Source organism: Nelumbo nucifera, chromosome 3 (assembly GCF_055504915.1).
Source record: "Nelumbo nucifera cultivar China Antique chromosome 3, China Antique-T2T, whole genome shotgun sequence".
Classification (NCBI taxonomy): Eukaryota; Viridiplantae; Streptophyta; class Magnoliopsida; order Proteales; family Nelumbonaceae; genus Nelumbo; species Nelumbo nucifera.
Genome location: NC_142651.1, coordinates 25,549,004 through 25,571,747, shown reverse-complemented (window position 1 = coordinate 25,571,747; position 22,744 = coordinate 25,549,004). Strand labels below are relative to the sequence as shown.

Here is a 22,744-nt window from a genome sequence, read left to right as displayed (position 1 = left end):
CCTAGGAAAATAAACTTTCCCTAATCCCCACATTAATCTGAAAAATGAACATGGGATTCTCGATCAATAGAAACCAAAATCCTATTAACCTACTTTCCCCCTCTCAAAATCCAAAAAAAGAACGTCGCCCTTTAAAAAAACCTATAACTGAAAGCCATGTAGATGTGTGAAATATCCACATAATTGTCAAATGCCATGCTTATATCAACAAATGGGTTTGGAACCATGAATTGCTGAACCAGCAATTGCATAACAACATTGGTTGGGTTCGTAAACCAAATGAAATACAAGCATTACCACCAACCAACTGAGCACCCCCAACTTGTCCCGTTCTAATAATCCATATTCAAGAACCGCATTAACAGTGTGGAAAAAAGAAAAGTGGTCATTCAGTTCTCCTAGATTCGTGGCCCATTCTATAATAAAAAATTTTGACACTTCACATATAATAGCATTTCCTAGGGCAAAAAGTAAATCCCTTGTCAAGTTTTTGTTTTTGTTTTTCTTTGTGTAAAATAATGCCTTGTCAAGTTGGGATTGGTCATTTTGCATGATTTAGCCCAAGAACTGGAGAGACCACTTTAAAGTTCATACAAGATCTTAAATATGCTGGTTGGAAACTCTCTCCTCTATAGGGATGATTCAGTATTACCCTCAAACCAAAAGTCCAGAAGGATCATTCTACTTTCCAAAAGGTCAGTGAACTGAAAACTTTCTTACAGCATCAACGAAAATATGTTCAGTTGAAACAACCAAACAAAAGCTCCTATCCCTCATTCTCTCACACGTACAAAGACGTAAATCTCACACCCACACAATGATGAAAGCATTAACAATCTGAATCTTCAAAAACTGGTTCAGCTCCGCAGAAATGCCACAGTGGCAACACGTGATCCTTCTGATCCTCCAAACATGAATGTAGGGTATGACTGAACATGACTTAGGTATCGGAACAGAGCTTGTTGGTCCTTGGGGACCTCAGGGTCCTGGGAGCCTCCGAGTTTTCTTTGGTTGAAATTTTCCACCTCGTGCACCAATTCATCTTTTGTATTGTTACATGATGTGATCACCTGCAACCATGACCACAAATAGGGTCAGGAGTCAACATAATGGGTGATAGATTTTGAAAAGAACATATTCCAGCTCAATTAGTTGGTGAAGTCTAGAGGAGTTGGACCCTAGAGGCCCAGACCTGTGACTGAATTCCACCTCATCAATCCTAACTAGCCCATTACCAATCTAGATATAAAAGTAAAGGAAATGGATGATCAGATAGTACTTAATATCGTTAAACCAGTTCAGAAGACACCACAACAAATGACCACAAATAGGGTCAGGAGTCGGAACATAATGGGTGATAGATTTTGAAAAGAACATATTCCAGCTCAATTAGTTGGTGAAGTCTAGAGGAGTTGGACCCTAGAGGCCCAGACCTGTGACTGAATTCCACCTCATCAATTCTAACTAGCCCTTACCAATCTAGATATAAAAGTAAAGGAAATGGATGATCAGATGGTACTTAATATCGTTAAGCCAGTTCAGAAGACACCACAATAAATGACCACAAATAGGGTCAGGAGTCAGAACATAATGGGTGATAGATTTTGAAAAGAACATATTCCAGCTCAATTAGTTGGTGAAGTCTAGAGGAGTTGGACCCTAGAGGCCCAGACCTGTGACTGAATTCCACCTCATCAATCCTAACTAGCCCATTACCAATCTAGATATAAAAGTAAAGGAAATGGATGATCAGATGGTACTTAATATCATTAAACCAGTTCAGAAGACACCACAATAAATAAGAGTCTGCATTCAAAAACAAGCTTGGAGAAGATACAGTGCTAACCAATATTCCGCCTGGACAAACCAACTTCGAGACTGAATCCCAATACATGATCCTGAAAAAAGTGAAAAGAGAAGATGAGCAAAATAAAATAAACTCGTATTTCTTTCAGCAATTGAAATCATGAAATGCATGGGTTTAGCTTTCTTAGTTGCAGTGGAGGTGAATCAATTGCTTCTAAAAAACATTGAAGTTTAAACCACATAATTATGTCTACTCACTAGGGTGATGTTTGGTACCGTGGCTGTTTCCACTTGAAACACTGCCATATCAACACCACTTGGGTGTTTTGAGTTTAAACATTAATTTTCTCCTTGGTTGAGACTGTTTTGAGTTAAACCAGTCATAAAAATTTCTACTAGAAACATAAACCCGGGGGTGTTGAGGGAAATGACACTGATGTTTCCTCCATTGGCTACACGTTTGAAGAAACAGTCCAATGACCCGGATCTTAGTTCATGTCCTATATGGCAGTGTAGATATACATTCTGGTGCATTACATACTGCATCTTAGTTCTGGCATGTTCGAATACCCATAAACTCTACCGCCAAAACAAAAGCTTTTTCCTGATTCATGCTTCTAGAACCATTAGATCTGCATCTAGATGTTAATCTATGTTTAATAATGAGCTAATCAGCAGAAAACATTTATTTTTAAATTAGACCATTGGATGAGAATCAGCATAGCAGAGTGGTGTAATATTGAATATAAAAATTTCATTTTAACGTTTTAGTTAGCAATGCCAATACCAAACACAATGCTGCTCAGAACATTTGTTCAACACATAAGCATATAAGTACCAACCAAACAAGTTTCGTGTCAAAATGTCTGTATTGGAGTTTTGACATGAAATGCCACTAAATGTTTGAGCCTGAAATGGCAATGGTACCAAATACAACCTAGGCAAGAAGAAAAGAAGTCAAAAGAAACTGAAATCTTAACTAATTTCCCAATTATGATATCTAGGTTAGTTGTCTGTCCAGTGAAGAACGACTGATGCTTAGCATGACATATCTCAGCATACAAATATAAGTGCATGGCAAATTGACAATCAATGAAGTAAATGCTCAAGTTATTACCTTTTCAAGGGGCCATCTGGATGCAATCCAATTGCATCTAAAGTACCTTTATCCATAACAAGTTGGAACTGCTTCTCCAATTTTGTCTCAAGAACATCATCAACCTACAACAAATACATTTAATAAAAATAGGTGTAAAAAATTCTACAGAAAAAAAACTGTATAGAGAATCAGCAGAAAAGTATTCAGAGTTGGGAGCTCTAGAAGGCAATCTGGGCCCTTCGGGTATAGGGAGAGTATTCAGAGATGAAGATTGTAGAATTTTTGCTATTTTCGGGGCCAATAGGAGTGGTAGACTCGTTGAGAGTGGAGGTGATGGTGTTGCTTCAAGGTGTAAGATATGCCAAACAGTTAGGGTTACACTAAATTGAGAAAGGAGACTCTAAATTGCTAATTGAATGGTCGCAGTCAGGTAGTTTGGCAGCTTGGATATATAGAGTCCTTTAGCGAATTCCTTAGCATAACAAGGGACATTGGTGCTTGTTTCAAGTGGACAAGAAGGTTGGCTAATGGACTAGCTGATACCTTAGTAAAACAAGGGACTGTAACGGAGCCTTTATTCTGGGCAGGGTGCATGTATCTCTTATATTTAACATTTATTGCAGCAATTTGGTACTCTTTGATTGAAACTAAACAAAAAAGAAATTTTTTTATTGAAAACAGTAACTTCATTAAATAAATTTAAAATAACTTTCCAGATTTAAGTACAGCTGTCAACCCCCAAGTAGGTGTTGAGCCCAGTTATCTTTCTTACAAAACTGCCCAGAACATACTCTCCCTCACAGTCCCTTGTTTAGCCAACGTGTCAGATAAACCATTAGCTGATCTCCTTGTCCATTTGAAGCATGCACCGATCCCCCTTGTTGTATTGTGGATTTCCCTTATGGACTGTCTATAAATCCAGGCTCCCAACTTACCAGATTGCAGCCACTCGATCAACAATCCCTCAATCTCAATTTGGTGTAACCCCAACTGTTTTGCATATCTTACACCTTGAAGCAAGGCCATCACCTCCACTCTCAATGAGTCCCCCACTCCGATTGGTCCTGAAAACAAAGCCACAATTCTGCCATTTTCATCTCTGAAAACTCCTCCTATACCTGAAGGGCCCGGGTTACCTCTTGAACTCCCATCAAAATTCAATTTCACTCTTTGTTGTGTTGGTGGGGACCACAATTCCTGCACAATAGGTTTCATGGAAGTTGTAGAAGCCACCACTTCCCAATTCCTGTGAATGTCTTCAGCTGAGAAGTCTTTAAACAAATCCAAAGTTTTCAACCAATGAATAGTCATAATAATTATCCTTTCTACAATTGCCTCCTCGGACTTCTCCACGCCTTTAAAGATTCTATTATTCCTTTCTTCCCAAACTGACCATAAGATAGCTGCTCTTGTGGCTCTCCACATTAATCTTCCACACCTCTTCGGTTGCCTGAAAAAGCTTGGGTCAAAAAGGCTTGCCACATCTGGGGGAGGTGTCCACCTACAACCAAAGATAGAAGAGAACCAAGTCCAAATAAAGCATACAAATGGACAGGAAATCAATAGGTGTGTGATCGTCTCACCAGATTCCAAGCAGAGGCTACAAACATGAGGTGATAGGTAAACACTTGGCCTTTTTCTTTGCAACAAATCTAGAGTATTGATTTTTTGGATAACCACCTCCCAACAAAAAGCCCGAACTTTTGGTGGTACAGGTTGACACCAAATCTCCTTTGAAGGAAAGCTCCTTACAGGGTTTGATGATTGAATGAGGATATCAAAAAAGGAAGAGCAAGTGAACACACCAAAAGGGAAAGGTTTCCAAATTCTACTATCCACACAAGATTGATCCAGGTAAGTTGACCCTAGAAGTTTAATTAATTCATCCACCATTGTCATTTCCGACTCCCTTAGACCTCTCCTCAAACCCAAGTCCCAAGAGTTATCAGTAAAGACTGAAGAGATCACTTTTCTTTTATTTTCAGAGAGTGAATAAATAAAAGGGAACCTTTCATTAAGGGGAGTGTCTCCAACCCAAGCATCTTCCCAAAACAAGACCTTATTTCCTGCATAAGCATCAAATTTGACATAAGGAAGGAATGAAGGTAAAATACCATGAATAGCTTTTCAGGGAGAGCACCGGGAAGCCCCTGGGTCAACTCCTACATCCCAACCATTGTCTGCCAATCCATGAATGCTAATAGTCACTCTATGCCTAAGTCTGTCCTGTTCCAAAGGTAATCTCCACAACCATTTCACCAATAATGTTGTTCTTAGCCTAAGATTTCCTATTCCTAGTCCCCCTTCATCTCTACTTCTAGAAACCACCTCCCACTTCACTAGGTGGTCTCTTTTGGTGTCTCCTGGTTCCCAAAGGAAGTCCCTCATAATCATCTCTAGCTGGTTTTCTACTTTCACCGGTACCCTAAAGGTAGATAGGAAATACACTGGTAAGTTAGCCAATGTCGACATTATCAGAATTGAAGTAATGCAGCCCTTCACCCATTTACACCATCTCTCTCCGAAACCCCGAATCTCCAACAGAAACTCCCAATCCACCATGTCAGTCTTTCTCTAAATCCAATTTGCACACCAGTCCCTTTTGTTTTTTCCTTCTTCTAACCTCTACACATTCATTGGCAATAAGGATTTGATCAATTATTTGTCTCCCAAACACAAAAGCCCCTTGATTTGGAGAAATCATCGAGGGAAGAACATATTTTATTCTTAGGGCTAAAGCCTTGGAAATGATTTTGTACAGGCTACCTATTAGACTTATGGGCCTAAAATCCTTCGGTTGAATTGCATCCACTTTCTTTGGTATCAAAGCGATGAAGGTTGCATTTGCACCTGAGTAAAATTTGCCCCTCTCATGGAACTCATCAAACACCTCCATCAAGTCACCCTCAATTATTTCCCAACAATCTTGATAGAAAGCCATTGTAAAACCATCAGGTCCTGGGGCTTTAGATCTCGCCATTGAGAAAACTACATTTTTGACTTCCTAAACCTCAAATTTCCTTTCCAAGGAGTCCAACAACTCTCTGTTCCCAACCCTCCAATCCAGGTCCTCTAAGTTTTCTCTAGACCTCCTTGGACTCCCATAGAGAGTTTTGAAATGATTCACAAAGGCTTGGGCTATGCCCTCATCTCTCGTCAATACTTGCCCATTCCATTCCAATTTCAACACTGAATTTTTCCTCTTTCTCCCATTTGCCAACATATGGATAAAACTGGTATTGCCATCCCCTTCCTTGAGCCATTGACATCTAGCTTTTTGTCTCCAAGTAACCTCCTCTTTTCTTAGGATGTCTTCCAACTCCTTCTTCAAACCCCATCTCTCTCTCCTCTCTTCTGAACTCAAACTTCTCTCAGCTTCCTCACCATCTAGCTCCTCTATTCTGCCTAGAATTTCCTGTTTTCTTTCTTCAATCTTTCCAAAACTCTCTTTATTCTTGCTTTGATGTTTTCAACAATTGCAATTTCTTATAGAATCTATAGCCCTTCCATCTGAAATCTACTTGATCTTCCTCCCACCACTCCTTCACCTTTGGCAAGAATTCAGGGTGCAGAAGCCACAAAAAAAGAAAAAAATCAGTAAAATAAAAGATATTACAAATAAAGAAAATACAAGAAACTTAAACAACCAACATCTCCATTTTCTAACTCTAGTGCCGACCAAAAGTCAGACCCAAATGGTTCTTTGGAAGCCTCATTAAATTCTGGTAATATCAGAATCCAATCCAATACTCCAATTCCTATTCTTGCAGAAAGAGGGCTCTCTTTGATTGTATGACTGATAAAAAAATAAAAACAAACTTACTCTATGACATTTTAAGTGAATTGATTTCAAGCAACTCAAATATTATGCAAGCATCCAAAAGAATGGCTTACATGATGTTTTTTTTTTTATTTTTAAAAATAACAGTTACAAACTTTAATATATCTAGTCATTTAGTGGGCTAGAAGAAGAAATGGAGAACAAAAGGTTCTTTCTGCCAGCAGCAAAATGGAGGAAAACTCTTGAGTTTGAGGCTAAGGTTTTTTAAGTATGGAAAAGAACATAAAATCAGAAATACGAATCATTACATACCAAAAAGTTGATGTTACTAAATCCATCACGATCAGCAAGTCTTTGAGCAAGGTTGATTGCCCCTTCACTATAATCAATTCCAGTCAGATCAGAGAACCTGGAGGAGCACATCACGATTTAGTCTATTATTGCTTCAAATCCAAAACATAATACCAAGGAAGAAATAAATATGAAGTACTAAATGCTACAAATATATCTTAATGTTAGTTTTTAACAAGTTACTACCACATAAGCTAAAAATTCAAAACACGTATTCCCATTACTAAGCTGAAAACTCTAGTTACACAATAGGAGACTTAATTTGAAGCACAAGAGGATAAATTTGACCAGAAGAAATAAGAATGAAAGAAAAAAACGAAAATTATGCATATCTAGCAACTATAGTTACCTTATAGAGCAATCTAAAACTTGCTTTGCTAAATACCTCCCAAATAGTATATGCTCACTTGAACTATATATGTATGTATGTATATATATATATATATATATATATATATAACATACACAGCTTTTTGTTCTTAAAAGCATCATCATTGGGAAGGATTCTGGAACAATGATGTAGCAGTAGCAGAAGAGGGGTGGAAATTAGGAGGGAGGATAGCGAAGGATAGAGAAAAGGCTGGCATAATTTGGAGTTTAATTTGTGTAATGCTTGAAGAATTTAAAGCGAAAATAGTCTAATAAGTTGAGAAGGATAGTATTAATGTTGTGAATCAAGGAATGGGAGAGAACTCAGAGAGGAAAAATAGTGAAAAAAAACTTGAGTATATAGCAATGGGCAAAGGAGCAGAAAGGAAGATACAGTAGTGGTTAGAGGATCTGATCAAAGGGAAGATGAAGAAGGTTGTGGTTGATGTGAGGAAAGTAGGGAAGATGGAGGATAGAATGCAAGTGTTACCAGCGAGTTTAGTCAGTAGAGTTGTGGGAAAGGAGGCAACAGCGGATAAACTTGAAGCTTGGGTGGCGCTGGAATGGGGAAGGGAAGGTGATAGAGGTGAGGAAGTTGAATGCAGGTCTGCTGTTGTTTATGTTTCACAGAAGACAGTATGCAGAGTGGGTGTTGGATTCAGAAAAAACAAAAAGAAAGGATTTAAGGTTGGATTGGTGGTATATGGCAGCTGGAGAGATTAAAGCAAGCAAGAGGAAATGAGTATAGTTGGCATCCCTTTGCACGGATGGAGCATATTAACTTTCAAAGAAGAGGGAAATTGCTTTGGCAAATTCCTGAAGTTTGATTATAAAAACAGAGCTTTGGAGAAGCTCGATCAGGCAAGGATTCTGGTTGAAGTCAGGGACATTACTAAAATTCCAAACAAACTGATGCTTCAATTTGCAGGAGAATGTTATGAGCTGAGAATAATTTGAAGGTCCAGACAGAACATTTTAGAAGGCAGAGAAGAAGAATCTGGAGGAGAAAAGGAGTGATATTGAAGAAGAGATTGGAGTTGCAAAAGAGGGAGAGCCATTGGGTTGCAGAACAGAGGAGGAAGGGGATGAGAAGACAAAGAGTCGTATGAAAGGGGGAGACAATGAGATAGCAGATCTCATGAAGATGTGGTTAAAGTGGGTTTAGGTGGGACAAGAGGAGATGGACAGGTGGTGGGTGCGGGTGAGGTGTCGAAGGGAGGCCAAGGGTCATTTGAAGGGGAGGCGGGGGAGGGGGATAAGGAACTAGTGATTAGAGGTAAGCTTTAGTACAAAAAAGGGAGTAGGGACCACTTTTTTAAGAAGTTTGCAAAGAGTTTCAAATGTGAAACTGGAACAAAAAGTCTCAAATTTTAAGGGGTATATTTGGATTAAAGGGTATTAGCTCAAAGAAGGGTGGATCTCAGAAAATAGGGGTTGATCCCAGAAACGATTGGATATACGTGGTTACAAAGTATGAAAATGGTAGAGTGATCAGAGTTTCAGAAGGAAGGAAGACAAAGCCGTTCCAAGCAAATGGTGATCAAAAGGATGAACTGTTGCAATAAGCAAGGAAGGTTCTCAAGAGCCTGAGTCGACTGGACACCCAGCGGTTGGAGACCAATAGACCAATAGCACATGAGAGGAAGGGAAGAGCTTTAGGGGGAAATTGAAGGGGTTATTGAAGGTTCAGCGAATGGGGAACAAGGAATTTTGGTAACAACTGTGGAAGCGAAAACATTAGACATCATCACTGAACTCAATAACCAGGTAGGTTCCAGTTGTTCACTTGATACTTCTCCTTTGCGATGGGGGTCTTTTGAGAAGGAAGGAAATCTCAAGGGAGTTGGGTTTGAAGCAGCAGTCGAAGGGAGCAATAGTTGAAAGAGAAGAAGGGCTGGGGAGGATTTACACAGGGTCTATAACAGGAAGAAAAAAAATGGTGGGGAAAGGTGTGATAGGAATCAAGGTTGAAAAGGGGGAAACGGAGGAACAGAGAGAGAATGGGGAAACCACAAGGGAGGGAGAAGAGGAAAGTGAGAGATGAAGCTGAGAAGGCTGTTGGGGAAGATAATTCAGAGAAACGAAGAGTGAGCATTGGTTTGTTGGTGGATAAATAGGTGGAAGAATCAAGTAGAGAGCTACAAGAGAAGCTATTTTGTAGTCAGTTTGGGAAGAAAGAAATAATAGGATTTTTAAAAATGCTAAAAGATCCAAGGAGGAAATTGTAGAAGTAATAACCATTAAGGTTATTCACTAGTTGAAATCAAGTGTGTTGTTTAAAGACTTCTCAGCTGATGATATCTACAAAAGTTGGGGTGAGGTACAGGAACTTTGGTCCCTGCCAACACAACAAATGATGAAATTGAACTTTGATGGAAGCTTTATAGGTAATCCAGGCCCATCAGGTATAAGGGGAGTATTTAGAGATGGAGAAGACAGAACTTGCTATGTTTTCAGGATCAATAGGAGCGAGAGGTTCATTGAGAGCGGAGGTGCTGGCTTTACTTCAAGGTGTAAGATACGCCAAACAGTTGGGGTTGCATCGAATTGAGATTGAAAGGGAGCCTAGGTTGCTAATTCGTTGGATGCAGTCAGGTTGCTTGGGAACTTTGAAACAAAGACAGTTGATAAGGGAAATACGTAGCATAACAAGGGAGATTGGTGGGTGTTTCAAGTGGACAAGAAGGTCAGCAAATGGGTTAGCAGATACTTTAGTAAAACAAGGGACTGTTATGGAAAACATGTTTTGGGCAATATTGTAATCAACATGCAGCTTGGGTCAACACACTATTCTTGGGGTTGACAGTTGTACTTTGGATTATCATTAATGAACTTACCAATTCCAATAAAAAAAATATTGGGTCTATTTTTCCTAGGAGGGGAAGGAGTGGTGAGGAAAGTAACTGAACAGTTTGAGAGAAGAAGGAAGGACAGAATAGAAGGGGAGGAGAGGGAAGTAAGGAATTGCTGATGAGGAATAGAGGGGGAGTGAAGTTTGGAGGTTGAATTTGAAGATGAAGCTGGTTTCATGGACTGTAAAGGGCCTGACAGATGGAGGAGAATGGTAGCAAGGAACATTTTGAGAAAACAAAATCCAGATCTGGTGCTTTTGCAGGAAACAAAACTATAGTCTTTTGATATAAAATGAAGGAGATATGGGGGACTAAGGATGGGGAGTGGGTGGAAGTGAATGCAGTGGATCTCTTGGTAGTGTTGGTGGTCATCTGGGACCCAAGAGTCTTTAAAAAGGTTGGGGAGAAGAAGGGGGTGCGATACCTACAGACATGTTTCCATCATGTCCAAAGATAAGAGGAAGGAAGAAAGCAAGAATAGTTTGGAGGTGCATATGATGAGAACTGCTTACCACAGGGGTCCCTTTGAGGGAGACCCAACCTCCTGAAATAGAGAGAGAGAGAGAGAGAGAGATGATGGAATTATTATTTTCTTGAGTTTCTCGGTAAGGGGTTCAACATATATACACTGCAATTTCTAACAAACTCAGTTGGTTATGATTCCCTCGGTCGTGGTCTGGAGCTGCTCAAGTGCAAGGTGGTGTTTTTTCTTACATGTATACACCATTGTAACAGGGGGTCATGGGCCATTAGCATGCCGGGCTGGGCCTAGGTTGGCCTTCACAGAGTTTGGGTTCTAATCATCTCCTCCCCCTTTCAGATCGACCTTGGCCTTGAGTTCGAGATTAGGGAACTGGGTTTGCAACTCCCAATATGGCTCCCAAGTAGCATCAGTTGCAGGTAGCCCATCCCATTCCACCAGGGCCTCCTGAATGACCCGCTTACCTCTCTTAATCCATCTGAAATCCATGATGCACTTGGGCTCAGTGATCAGCTCTCCATCTTCAGTGATAGTGGGAAGCGTTGGGTTGACAATGGGCTGTGGGCTTGTGCATTTCTTGAGCAAGTTTATGTGAAAGACTGGGTGAAGGTGGGAGGTTGGGAGGAGCTCCAAGGTTCTTTCCCACAGCACCTTCAAGGTTCTTTCAAGATGTTGTAAATGTGTGGGCCAATCTCGGCTGCATATTAGGATGGTGTCGAAGAATACCAATATGAAACGCCTTGGGAAAGGCTTAAATGTCATTCATAATGACCATCTTGGGTATGTCTTTTGGGTGAACCCTTATCTGATGGACTAAAAGGTAGAGGGTGCATTGGTCAGCACAAATGGCATAACCCAGAATACATAATGACCGTCTTGGGTATGTCTTCTGGGTGAACCCTTATCTGATGGTAACCTGACCGCAAGCCCATTTTGGAAAAGAATCGGGCCCCTCCCAACTCCCCCCGAAGCTCATCAACCACCGGAATTGGGAACCGGTCCTTGATGTTATTTTATTTAAGGTCCGGTATTCCACAAAAAATCTCCAGGACCCATCTTTCTTTTTTACTAACAACACTGGAGAGGAAAACAGGTTGGTGATGGGCTGTATGTGCTTCTTCTTCAACAGTTCCCCAACAATTTTTTCTATTTCCGACTTTTGGTAGTGTGAGTAACGGTAGGGGCGAACATTAGTGGGTGCTGCTCCCGAGATTAAAGATACGGTGGTCTTGTGCTCGGGTGGTTGGTAGGTGATCAGGTTCCCCAAAAACATCAGCATACTGATTTAGAATAGTTTGCACTTTGCAGGTCTATCAAATCTTGGCTACTAGGTTATTTATCAAAAAAAAACTTGGTTACTAGGTTGCCAATTCATATCTAAGCTGAGTGTTGGGTCTATTTCATGGTCCATTTGCATGAGTACAAGATACCCATTTCCCTTGCACAACTTTAGTATGGTTTGGGCATCTTCATATTCCAGGGTAGGCAAGCTAAGGCCTTATTTCCCCCCAATTCAAAATCCATGGCCATTTGGGCCCAATTACACATTACCAGGCCTAGCTGGCGCAACCATTGCACCCCTAACACCACATCTGCCCCACTAAATTCCAGGGGGTGGAGGTCCACCGTAAATTTGTGCCCTTGAATGTATAGTTTCTCATCTCTACAAATTCCATCACATGCAATTTTGTCCCCATCTGCAACATGAACGACAAAGGAGGGATAATAGTGAACAACCATACCTAGTTGGTGAGCCAGAATCTGAGCTACAAAATTGAGGGTGTTGCCGCTATCTATTAGAACAGTCACGATTGTCACAAAAGCTTCCTGTGTACCTTCATCACCCTGGAGGATGTCAATCCGTTTAGGGCATTGAGAGATATCTCCAGATCTCTTTCTCCATTGCTTCAGTGATCACAAATTATTCTTCACTTCAGTCCGGAACCTCCGCTTCTCCTTCAGAGTCTTCAGTTTGCAAGAGAAAAACCTGATGTACCTTGCATTTATGGTCCACACTGAATTTCTCCTTGCAGCACAACCCTATGTCTCTCCGGGCCTATGTCTTGGCCTAGGATAGGCGTCTAAAAGGTATTTTGGGGCTCTGAACTGTGTCTCTGTTTGGTTCGGTGATGGGCCTGGGCAAAAGCCCATTCGACTTGGGAGGCAGAGACTTCGGGATCTGTCCCGTGGCTCAGTTTGCTCGCCTCATCCATTCCAGTCGCTTCTCTTGTAGACGTACTAATCCCATTGCTGCTAGTAAGGTGGAAGGCCTCCAAGTTTTCAATTCTACCTTGATGTCTTCTCTTAGCCCGTCAACGAAACTCCTCACAAGTGCTTTCTCCATCCATCCTTCAACACGGATTGCTAGCCTCTCGAATCCGACTTGGTATTTCTCGAACGGATCCTACTTGTTTGAGCTTCGAGAGAACCTTGTCCCAATCTTCATATGCAGTCGGCCCGAAGTGAACACAGAGGGCGTTAGTGAAGTCCTACCAGGAAACTTGTGGGTGTGATCTCTGGAAGCACTAGAACCAAAGGATGGCATCGCTGTCAAGATGGAATGAGGCGATGGTCACCCGCTGATGGCCAGGGGTCTCATGGTGTTCAAAATATTGCTCTGCCTTAAAAATCCATGGAATGGGGTCCCTGCTGAAAAATGTCGGAAAATCGAGCTTGGCAAATAGTCCCTCATTGGTTCTAGGGCGTCTGCCTCTGCCACTGCTTGATTCTTCTACATCATTTTCCTTGCTCGCAGCTACCAATTTCTCACGTTGTTGGGACACCACTACTAACTGCATTCCTTCAGCTCCTTCAATTCAGATGTCACCTGGTGCAGGTCGACCTCCAAACGGTCCATCCAGTCGTCCAATGAAGCTGAGTGAGTGTTGGTGAGTTAGTCATGGTGAAATGATAAGGCTCTGATACCAAAATGATGAGAACTGCTACCACAGGGGTCCCTTCGAGGGAGACCCAACCTCCTAAAATAGAGAGAGAGAGAGAGAGAGAGAGAAGGGAATTATTATTTACTTGAGTTCCTCGGTAAGGGGTTCAGCATATATAGATTGTAGTTGGCCGTTACATTGCAATTTCTAACAAACTCAGTTGCAATTCCCTCAATCGTGGTCTAGAGCTGCTCAAGTGCAAGGTGGTTATTTTTCTTACGTGTATACACCATCGTAACAGGGGGTCGTGGGCCATTAGCATACCGGGCTGGGCTTAGGTCGGCCTTCACAGAGTTTGGGTTCTCATCAGCATACCATTTGCAATTTGCTGGAACATGTGGAAGGAAGGAAATTGAAGGATTTTTTAAGACAAAGCTTGTAAGTTGGAATCAATTCTGGCAGCTGTTAGCAAATCTATTGCAGATTGGATCTTTGTATTGCTAGAGTCTAGATAAGTTACTAGTGAGGACCTTGGGGAAATTTTGAGTTCTCAAATGGAAATTTGAATAGCTTGTTTTGATGAGGAATTGAAAGGTTCTTTTGTGTTTCTCACTAAAGTCAGGTGTTGCCTTAACACCTGGATATGATGTAACTTTTTTTCTTTTCTTTTAATGAAAATTTATTTGTATTTTACTATAAAAAAAGGTCTTGGAGGATAAGATTGTACAAATCAGATTGGTTTCAAAAAGGGAAAGAAGAAAAGCCTAAAGATATGTGAATTTTTGGAGTTGACAACAAATGGGTTTAAATCTAGATAGGGGCTATGATATGATATTGGTATAGGAATTTTATAGGATAAAAGAAAAGAAGAAAATAGAGTAAAGCTCTACATTTTTTTCTTATGTAAAGATTCTTGATGAAAGGTATTGGAGGTGTTTTGATTGGAGTTCCACAGGAAGTTTGGGAATGGCAGATATTGTAGGGTTTTTAGAGACAGTGCAGGCAGGGCGGTGGCTATGTTTTCAGGACCCTTAGGATTGGGAGACTCACTAAATTCTGAACCGATGGTGTTGCTGCAAGGCTTAAGACTAGGTAAGCAATCAGACTTCCAATACTTGGAATTAGAGGGAGACTCAAAACTAGTTGTTTCTTGGGCCAGTAAGCATTTTGTGCTATGGATCTATAGACATGCCTTTAGGAAAATAGAGAGCCTGTCACAGGAACTGAATATTACTTTTAATTGGGTAAGAAAGACTGCAAATAGGATGGCTGATAGTTTAGTAAAACAAGGGATCTATAGAAAGCAGTTGTTTTGGGCACTTTTGTAATTTTGTTTGGGGTTGGGTTTGGTTAATGTCTTTATGGGTGGCTAGAGCCAATTCGACGTATTAATTTGTTCTCACCAATTAATATAATTAATACGATTTTTCTTGCTGATAAAAAAAGATTTTTGATGAGAGGAAAAACAAGGAAGTGCACTCGTGCATTAAAACTTTGTTCTTTGAAGGCCTGAAAGATGACGAGGGAGGTTAGCACTTGGCAGTTTGTTGAGGTGTCTTCCAGTAGTGGAGGTGAAAGATGTTGGAAATTAATGGAATCAAGTTACTTTTTCTGGAGTGTTGTATTTTTAGGTTTTGACCCAGAAGAGAAATTTGTCTCTGACTGGGTTTCTCATGAATGGAAGCTGAGTTATCAAGTCAAGGTTAAAGCCATAGGTAAGGACATTTTTCTGTTTTGCTTCTACAGTAAGGAGGATACTATTGCAGTGCTCAACTAGGAATTGTCTCATTATTGCCTCCCTGATTTTAGGATTGCTCAGTGGTGTCCTTCTGCAAGTTGCATTAGAAATGAGAAGTTCCCAAAATTGGTCTGGATTGTCTTGTCATCACAGGAATTCCTCTCAACATGTGGTGATTATAAACCTTTAGGGCAATTGGAGACACTTTTTTTCCTGAAAAAAGGTAACTGTTCTTTTCAAGGAAGGGAGGATGTACATGAGGAGATGTACAAGCAAAAAGCAAAAAGGCCCCAAACCAAAAAAAAAAAAAAAAGAAGAATTACAGGGGTAAAGTACTAGCACTATACAAAAAAATCCCTATCCACCCCATATTTGGCAAGAGAGTTGGTCACTGAATTCATTACTCTTGGGATTCATCTGAAGGAGCACAGCATAGATGAGAGGTCATGACTCATGAAGGAAGTGAGCTAATCTCCACAGACCAAAGTTCCTATTAACCGCTCAACTGATAGCATTTTTAGAGTTGCCTTCAACTGCTTAGCAACTGGCAGAAATGGAAGTGGCAGCCTTTAAACTGAACAAAAGAGCTCTAACTTCAGCTTCCAAAGCATCTGCGGTCCCAATTGGCCCACTGAAAACCCAAAGCAGATTCCCATCAGAGTTCAATATGATGCCAGCCACTACCCCATGGCTGGAAAAGGGAATTGCAGATGCCATCAAATCTAAGAACAAAATCTGCATTCTGTCTAGGACTGAGAGCTAGACGACCATGGAGGAGCCTCAGAGTAGATTTTTTTATTTGTAGCCTAGGACTTTTTTTTGTAGCCTAGGAGTACTTTTAGTTGGCATTAAAAAGGTAGGGTCTATTTGGCAGCTTTTCATATGGAAGCTTAGGTTACCAAGACAGGTTGTATGGAGATTTCTCAAGGATACATGGGCATGTCTTACAAGGGTTGTAAACATGTAGGAGGGGTATCAGTGATCTACAAACTTCAGAGACCAACAAATAAAATATTATACTTGGATAATGTTGATTCGTCTAGTGACTAACCAAACTTTTTTGGATGGTTACTGATATCCTTGAACATACAAAATGGAGTTGCAGGATATATGCCAAGCAGATATGAAAGTTGCTGGTTTATTAAGGTACCTGATTGTGCTTCTAGCAGCAATCTAGTTGAAGATTCTAACTAACAAAAGAGAAAGATATGCCTGAAAAGATGACAAGAAAGAAAAGGAAGCTACAGAGTGTGATAAGAATCGCTTGGAAAAGAGCTGGCTTTCTTCTGTGCTGACAACAGAGATCAGCGGTTTCGGTGATTGGTCAATGGTCCCCATGAGAAAACCTGATGTTCTTGCTCTGGAGATTGTTGATATGCAAGAGAAGAAAGGCAACAAAGAGATTAATCTTATTGAGAACGACAATAGTTTTTTTTTTTTTTTTTGTTGCTATGAATACTTATTGAGAATGACAGTGGTTTCAAAGTTGAAATTATAAAGGAAGACAGCATAGATTTAAGCCCTAACAAATCAGAAGCTGAATCTCTAGATGGGGCTGCACAGGGTAAGTGGAGAGAGAGTTGCTGCGGATGAATGATAAAGTTGTTGAAGGTCAGATTCAGGTAAATAACAGTTCAAGTGATATGATGCTTAACAAGGTTCTAGAGTCAGGTACTCGGTATGCAATCAGGAAGCAGATATCTCAAACCACCTATTTTTATATTGCAAGTTCAGTGCAGCTGTGTTGAATTATTATTTTTTTGAAGGCTGTTAATCTAAAGTAAGCTATATGGTATGAGAGAAACAATATAATTTTTTATCATAAATCTACAACTGAAGCAGAGGTGATCAATTGGTGGTTGCAAAAGTTATGGACTGGTTGCCTGTTGATAATGTATTTAAACTTTAAAGATGATGCTTTTTCTGTTTCTTTTTTGAAGGTGGACTCTTTTTTGAGGTCCTCACTTGGCTTACACATGTAGAACAACTCATTGTACAGAGGAACATTTACTTTTGATTAATACAATACACTCTACCTTTCTTCGAAACAAAAAATCTTTTTATATTTAATTAAATTTCTAACATGAATAGATTTTATTATAGTATAATTTTCTAGAGCATACCCTTTTACATATTTTACAAGTGTTAATGCCACAGAGTATATCTAAAAGTGTCCATGTAGCATCCAATGTTGTATCCAGCAAGTATCATGTCTGAAACTGGTATGCCAAGTATGTACAGCATCTGGGTATCATAGTTGAGGGAAGGGCAGACTCATTATTAAATAATTATAACCAAGGTTAAAGGAAAAAAAAGTGAAATCTTTCAGTTGAAGAGGGCAATTCAGTGATTTTGTTGTATCAACTGAATGGTGTTTGATTTAGTTTCCAGTGTTCAAAAGTAAAGCAACAATATGCTATATAACCATGCATGGATGCAAAACACACAAAGGGGGAAGGGAGAGATGGCACAAATGTCCTTCAAAATTCAAGGAAAAAAGGAGGATGAACAATATTTGCCACTAGCAGACAGTACCATTTTGAACTGCGTATAGGTAAAAGTATAATAAATTGCAAATAATACCCTTGCTTTGCAAGCTCATGAAGAAGCAGCCCATTGCCAGTTCCAATATCAAGTACATTCCAGCTAGATAAAATTTTTCCATCCTGTTCAACTGACTCAGATTTGGCACCATCAGCAAGACCCTGCAACCGACCTTGTGCAATGTCATCACATAGGTTTTTGGTCCACGATGCAACAATGCCCGTGATCTCAGCTCCAAACCTAAAAGACAATGAACAGTTAGGTTAATCAATTCCTATGTGAATATAAGATGTTGTGCATCTCATAACTTATGTGATGACCTTGCAAAATGTCATCACATAGGTTTTTGGTCCAAGACGCAACAATGTCCATGACCTCAGCTCCAAACCTAAAAGACAATGAACAGTCAGATTAATCAATTCCTATGCAAATATAAGATGATGTGCATCTCATAACTTATGTGATGACCTTGCAAAATGTCATCACATAGGTTTTTTTGGTCCAAGATGCAACAATGTCCATGACCTCAGCTCCAAACCTAAAAGACAATGAACAGTCAGATTAATCAATTCCTATGCAAATATAAGATGATGTGCATCTCATAACTTATGTGATGACCTTGCAAAATGTCATCACATAGGTTTTTGGTCCAAGATGCAACAATGTCCGAGAGATTAGCTCCAAACCTCAAAGATGATGAACAGTCAGATTAGTCAATTATGATGCAGATATAAGATGTTGTGTATCTCATAACCAAGCAGAACAAGCATTTATAGGAAACATTACTTTCAAAAATCCTGCATTTGAAAATTCTGACAAATTCCTTACCAAAAAAAAAGAAGACAATCTTGACAACTATTTCTATTACTTGTAGGTGGGTAATGATAAGCACCCAAAACAGACATAACAGGCCAACAGTCAAGCTGCAGGCAAAGGCACTGAGTGGAAAGAATAGTCAGAGTTGGGGATGTAACTACAATAGGCTGGCTAGATAAAGTCCAAGCCAAGCCCAATCCAAAGACTTGGGCCTAAGGTCATGCCTGGATCGAGTTGAAGGTCAAGACAGATCTATACAACCTAGACTCAGGCCTGGGCCAATCTCAGGTTGGTCACATAGTTTTCAAGGCGCCAAGGCGAGGCTAGGCGACAGGGGGGGCGCCTAGTCGCCTAGGCGATGGATTTTTTTTAAGTAAAAACATGTATCCTAGGGTAGTTCCCTAGGTTCCATAATCATATTTCCTTAATAAATATCCATACTTTTCATAAGAAAAGTATAAACTTCATGTTGAAGTACAGAAAATCAACATATTCCAATATATTCATGAGAGAAGAAGAAAATGTGTTGATTGGACAACATTTTATGTTCTTTCTTACTTATTGGTTCAGGTTTTGAAGTCTTTGAGGGTTCAATACAGCATTTAGCAATGTTTGTGTTTATTAAACCCTAAGAAAATAACAAAAAGAAATTAGTATATAAACACACAAAATGAATATTTTAGTTTAAAAATGTCTATTTTATAATTATAGCCTCAAAAAGTTAAGAATATAAAAAGTTTGTTCTAACGCGCTATAGAAAACTGCTTGGCGATTAGGCAAGGTGAGACTTCAAAGGCGCCTTGTCACCTAGCCATCGCCTTGAGAACTATGGTTGGTCAGTTGGCATACCTACTAGGCTATAACCCTGAAGGCCTAAACCTGTTTCACATCAGTAATCTAAATCATTATATAGCAGTTGTATATTTTGTATGTATGTAACTATGTATTTATGCCATTAGACAGAAATATTATGTATATGCATGCATGTATGTGAATATATGTGTATATGTTTTTATAGTTGGGCTGGTTCAGGTGGGGTCATGATCGGGCTACCCGAGGGCTAGGCCCAGGCCCAATCAAAAAAATGAAAAAGAAAAAAAAAAAAACAGGGTTTTGGGCCCAAGCCCAGCCTGTCTAAAATTTCAGGTTGGGCCAATCCAGGCTTGGAAGTTAGTATTATAGCTTTAGGAATGAGAAAATAATCACATTGGGCTTCCTCTGCATTTTTCAATAGAAAGAACCCCTAGTTGACAGCTGATTGAACAGGAAAAGGAATATAAATTTCCAAAGTGATGCCTCACCTTGTACCAATTAAAATATCAGTCAATTAGCTATTTCCTATTTATAGAACAGGTAAATAAGATAAGGAAAAAAAATACTTTCTTAGCTAATAGGCTAAAAGAAGTAGGTGCAAAGGATTAATTAGTTTTATGAGATCATATGCTTGTCCTGAAATTCAATTAAGAGCACACTTTGTTTCCATGTATCTCAGTATCTCTTTTCAATTTTTTACTCCAGTTCTTCCAAAGTTACAACAGAAGACAATTAAAGAATCTTTCGAAATAGTTTCAGTGGCCACATCAGATGCTGTTCACAGTTCACTTGAGCATTTCAACTAGCAATGCTTTTGCAAATATCATCTCTGCCTCTTCCTTGTCAGAGGTAAATATTAAACACTATTCCTTTTTCATCTACTAAGTATCGTAACTGTCAACTATGATGACCATGCAGTTTCCAATACACAAACTTTCCACCACCGGCAATTTAGCAACTTCTTGAGTGCAAATCTATCTCATAAACTTTCCCTAATGAAAATTCAATCATTTTCAGCATGTCTTTCTTGTACTGCCTTTTTCCTTTCTCGAGAGCAAGCTGGACTTTTGGACCCCATAGAAAAATCCCAAGAAGATACCTAAAAATTTTGTTATACTTAAACCTTGTATCTATTGGCATCATTCATTATGACAGCAAAAGAGTAGTGAGGTAAGTACATATATGGTTCAACTAGCCTCACCATAAAAATGATGAGAACTAAGGGTCAGAATGATCAAGGGCTAAAGATAAATCTGGGGATATTCTAATTTTACAAATCAAAGTTGTATTGTCGTTTTTTGTAGGGTATCAGAATTAAATAACAAGAAGTAGTGATCATAAACCTAATTCCTAAATAGACTACAAACCTACTCAGATGCTAGATATTACGGCTGGATTAAAGTCATGCACCAAAAATCACATAAGCAGGAGCAATCACAATGCAGAAACATCACATACAATGTTCCCCTTTTTTTGCTAAGCAAAAATGATGCTTCAAAGGTGTAAAGAGAAGGGAAACCCCCCATGAAAGAGAATGAAAAATACCACACAAGAAAACAGAGAAACTTTGACTACCAGAAAATAGAGCTGAAAAAACAACTAATTAATGAAATGAATCTTTCCCTAATGGAGCTACGATTAGCACTCACCAAACTTCACCAGAGTGACCATGTTCGTGAAAATTTGCCAATTCATCTGTGTATGTGGCATCCCAGTAGCTCTGCAAACCCAACACTGATGGCTCCACTTCAGCATCCGGTTCCTCCTTGTCAGAACTGTTTCCAAATATATATGTACGGATAAGTAAGTATCCATCAATTAGTAACGAAAGTGGGCATTCATGAAATTGCCCGCCTTCAAATTTAAACAACAAAACCTCGTTTCACAATCAATTTTACCTTTACTGCTTAATGATTTAACTTTTAACAAAACACATTTTCACATCCCACTGCATACACTCCATAATCTCGAGTTCTCTACAAGCCTTTTCTCTTACTGAGGTAAATAAAAGAAATGTGGAACCAAACTCAATCCCATCCAATATTCAAGGATGGCAAACCAATACCAATGCATTAGCCATTATACATCTAAACACAGAACCACAAACAAGAAAGCTTGTTCATCTAATCTAAGTTATTATATTTCCTTTTCTTCAAATTCCAACAATACCTTAAAACGAACAGTGGAAGAATAACAAACGGAAACGAAAGAATAAATAAACATAAGCAACTGAGAGGTACCAACCTGTAATCGGATGCAGCTCGGAAGGTGCCGGTGGAGAGCGCATCAGCGGCGTCGACGTGGCGCTGCTCGTCGTCCAAAGTGCTTCCGTAATCGCTCTTTATGGACCAAGAATCCGCAGCGATAGAGCGATCGTCATCAGAAATGAGGTCGGAGGTGCTCGGAATTCTCGCTTGAGAAAGCTCCGAATCATCGGGAGGCCAACGAATTCCCGCCATGATCAAGAACACACTCACACAGGGATAAACAGGAAAGCCCTAGAATAAGTAGCAGCGGAGTATTCAACGACGGACATGAAAGAATGAATGTCAGCTAAACAGATACAATGATAGTCTGATAGAAGGCCTCAAGGTCAAACAGAATGTGCACTTGTGCGATTTTCGATGATCATCGTCTGGTTTTTTCTCGTTTTCGCCAAGGGATGTAATTAGCGACGCGCGCGTTGTCCTAACAAATTCTGAAATTCATCCCATTATTATATCTGACCAACCTGCAGCACGGGGCCGACTGCACGATTCTACTTCAGCGGTGAAGATGTCCACCTAGTGCCCATACGGCGTTAGTGTTTACTTTACTGGTGTTAAATCTCTCTCTCTCTTAGTTGTGTTTGGTTTGAGGGTTTTCTACCTTTTCCTTACTTTCCCTACCTTTTCTTCCAAACCAAATACTTCTTTTTCTTTCAAACGGAACCTGATTTTGCACCCGCCCCCGTAACTTTGTTCTGCGACAAAACCCCCCTCTGAACTCTTGGACTCTTAACACTTTGGTTTGAGTCAAAACAATGTCATTTTGGAAATCAACTCTTGGACCCTGCCCCCGTGGACTCTAACAATTTACTGAAAGCTGGTGCTGCCCCCGTAACACTATATGGTTCGCTCTAACACGTTGGTTATGTGGCTGTTTATTTGAAAAACAATGTCATATATTTTTCAATGGTTTTGATAAGGATATCGAGGTTATTATTGTGATAT

At 39.8% G+C, this 22,744-nt stretch overlaps 1 protein-coding gene across 2 annotated transcripts; it reads right to left on the bottom strand.

The window, feature by feature from the left end:
• Positions 1-544: 544 nt before the first annotated feature.
• LOC104594641 (uncharacterized) lies at positions 545-22,222 on the bottom strand. Of its 2 annotated transcripts, XR_016083663.1 has the most exons (8): positions 21,777-22,222; positions 21,182-21,307; positions 17,943-18,143; positions 6,999-7,095; positions 2,924-3,027; positions 2,348-2,438; positions 1,847-1,898; positions 1,052-1,070 (listed from the first exon to the last, which is right to left on the bottom strand). XR_016083663.1 is itself a non-coding variant. In XM_010255067.3 (7 exons), the coding sequence occupies exons 1-7, from the start codon at positions 21,989-21,991 to the stop codon at positions 858-860; spliced, it is 1,008 nt and encodes a 335-aa protein (XP_010253369.1). In that variant the 5' UTR covers positions 21,992-22,222; the 3' UTR covers positions 545-857. The 2 variants fall into 2 exon arrangements, 1 of the variants encoding a protein (XP_010253369.1); XM_010255067.3 differs by lacking the exon at positions 2,348-2,438 and having other exon boundaries at positions 545-1,070.
• Between the last annotated feature and the right edge of the window lie 522 nt (positions 22,223-22,744).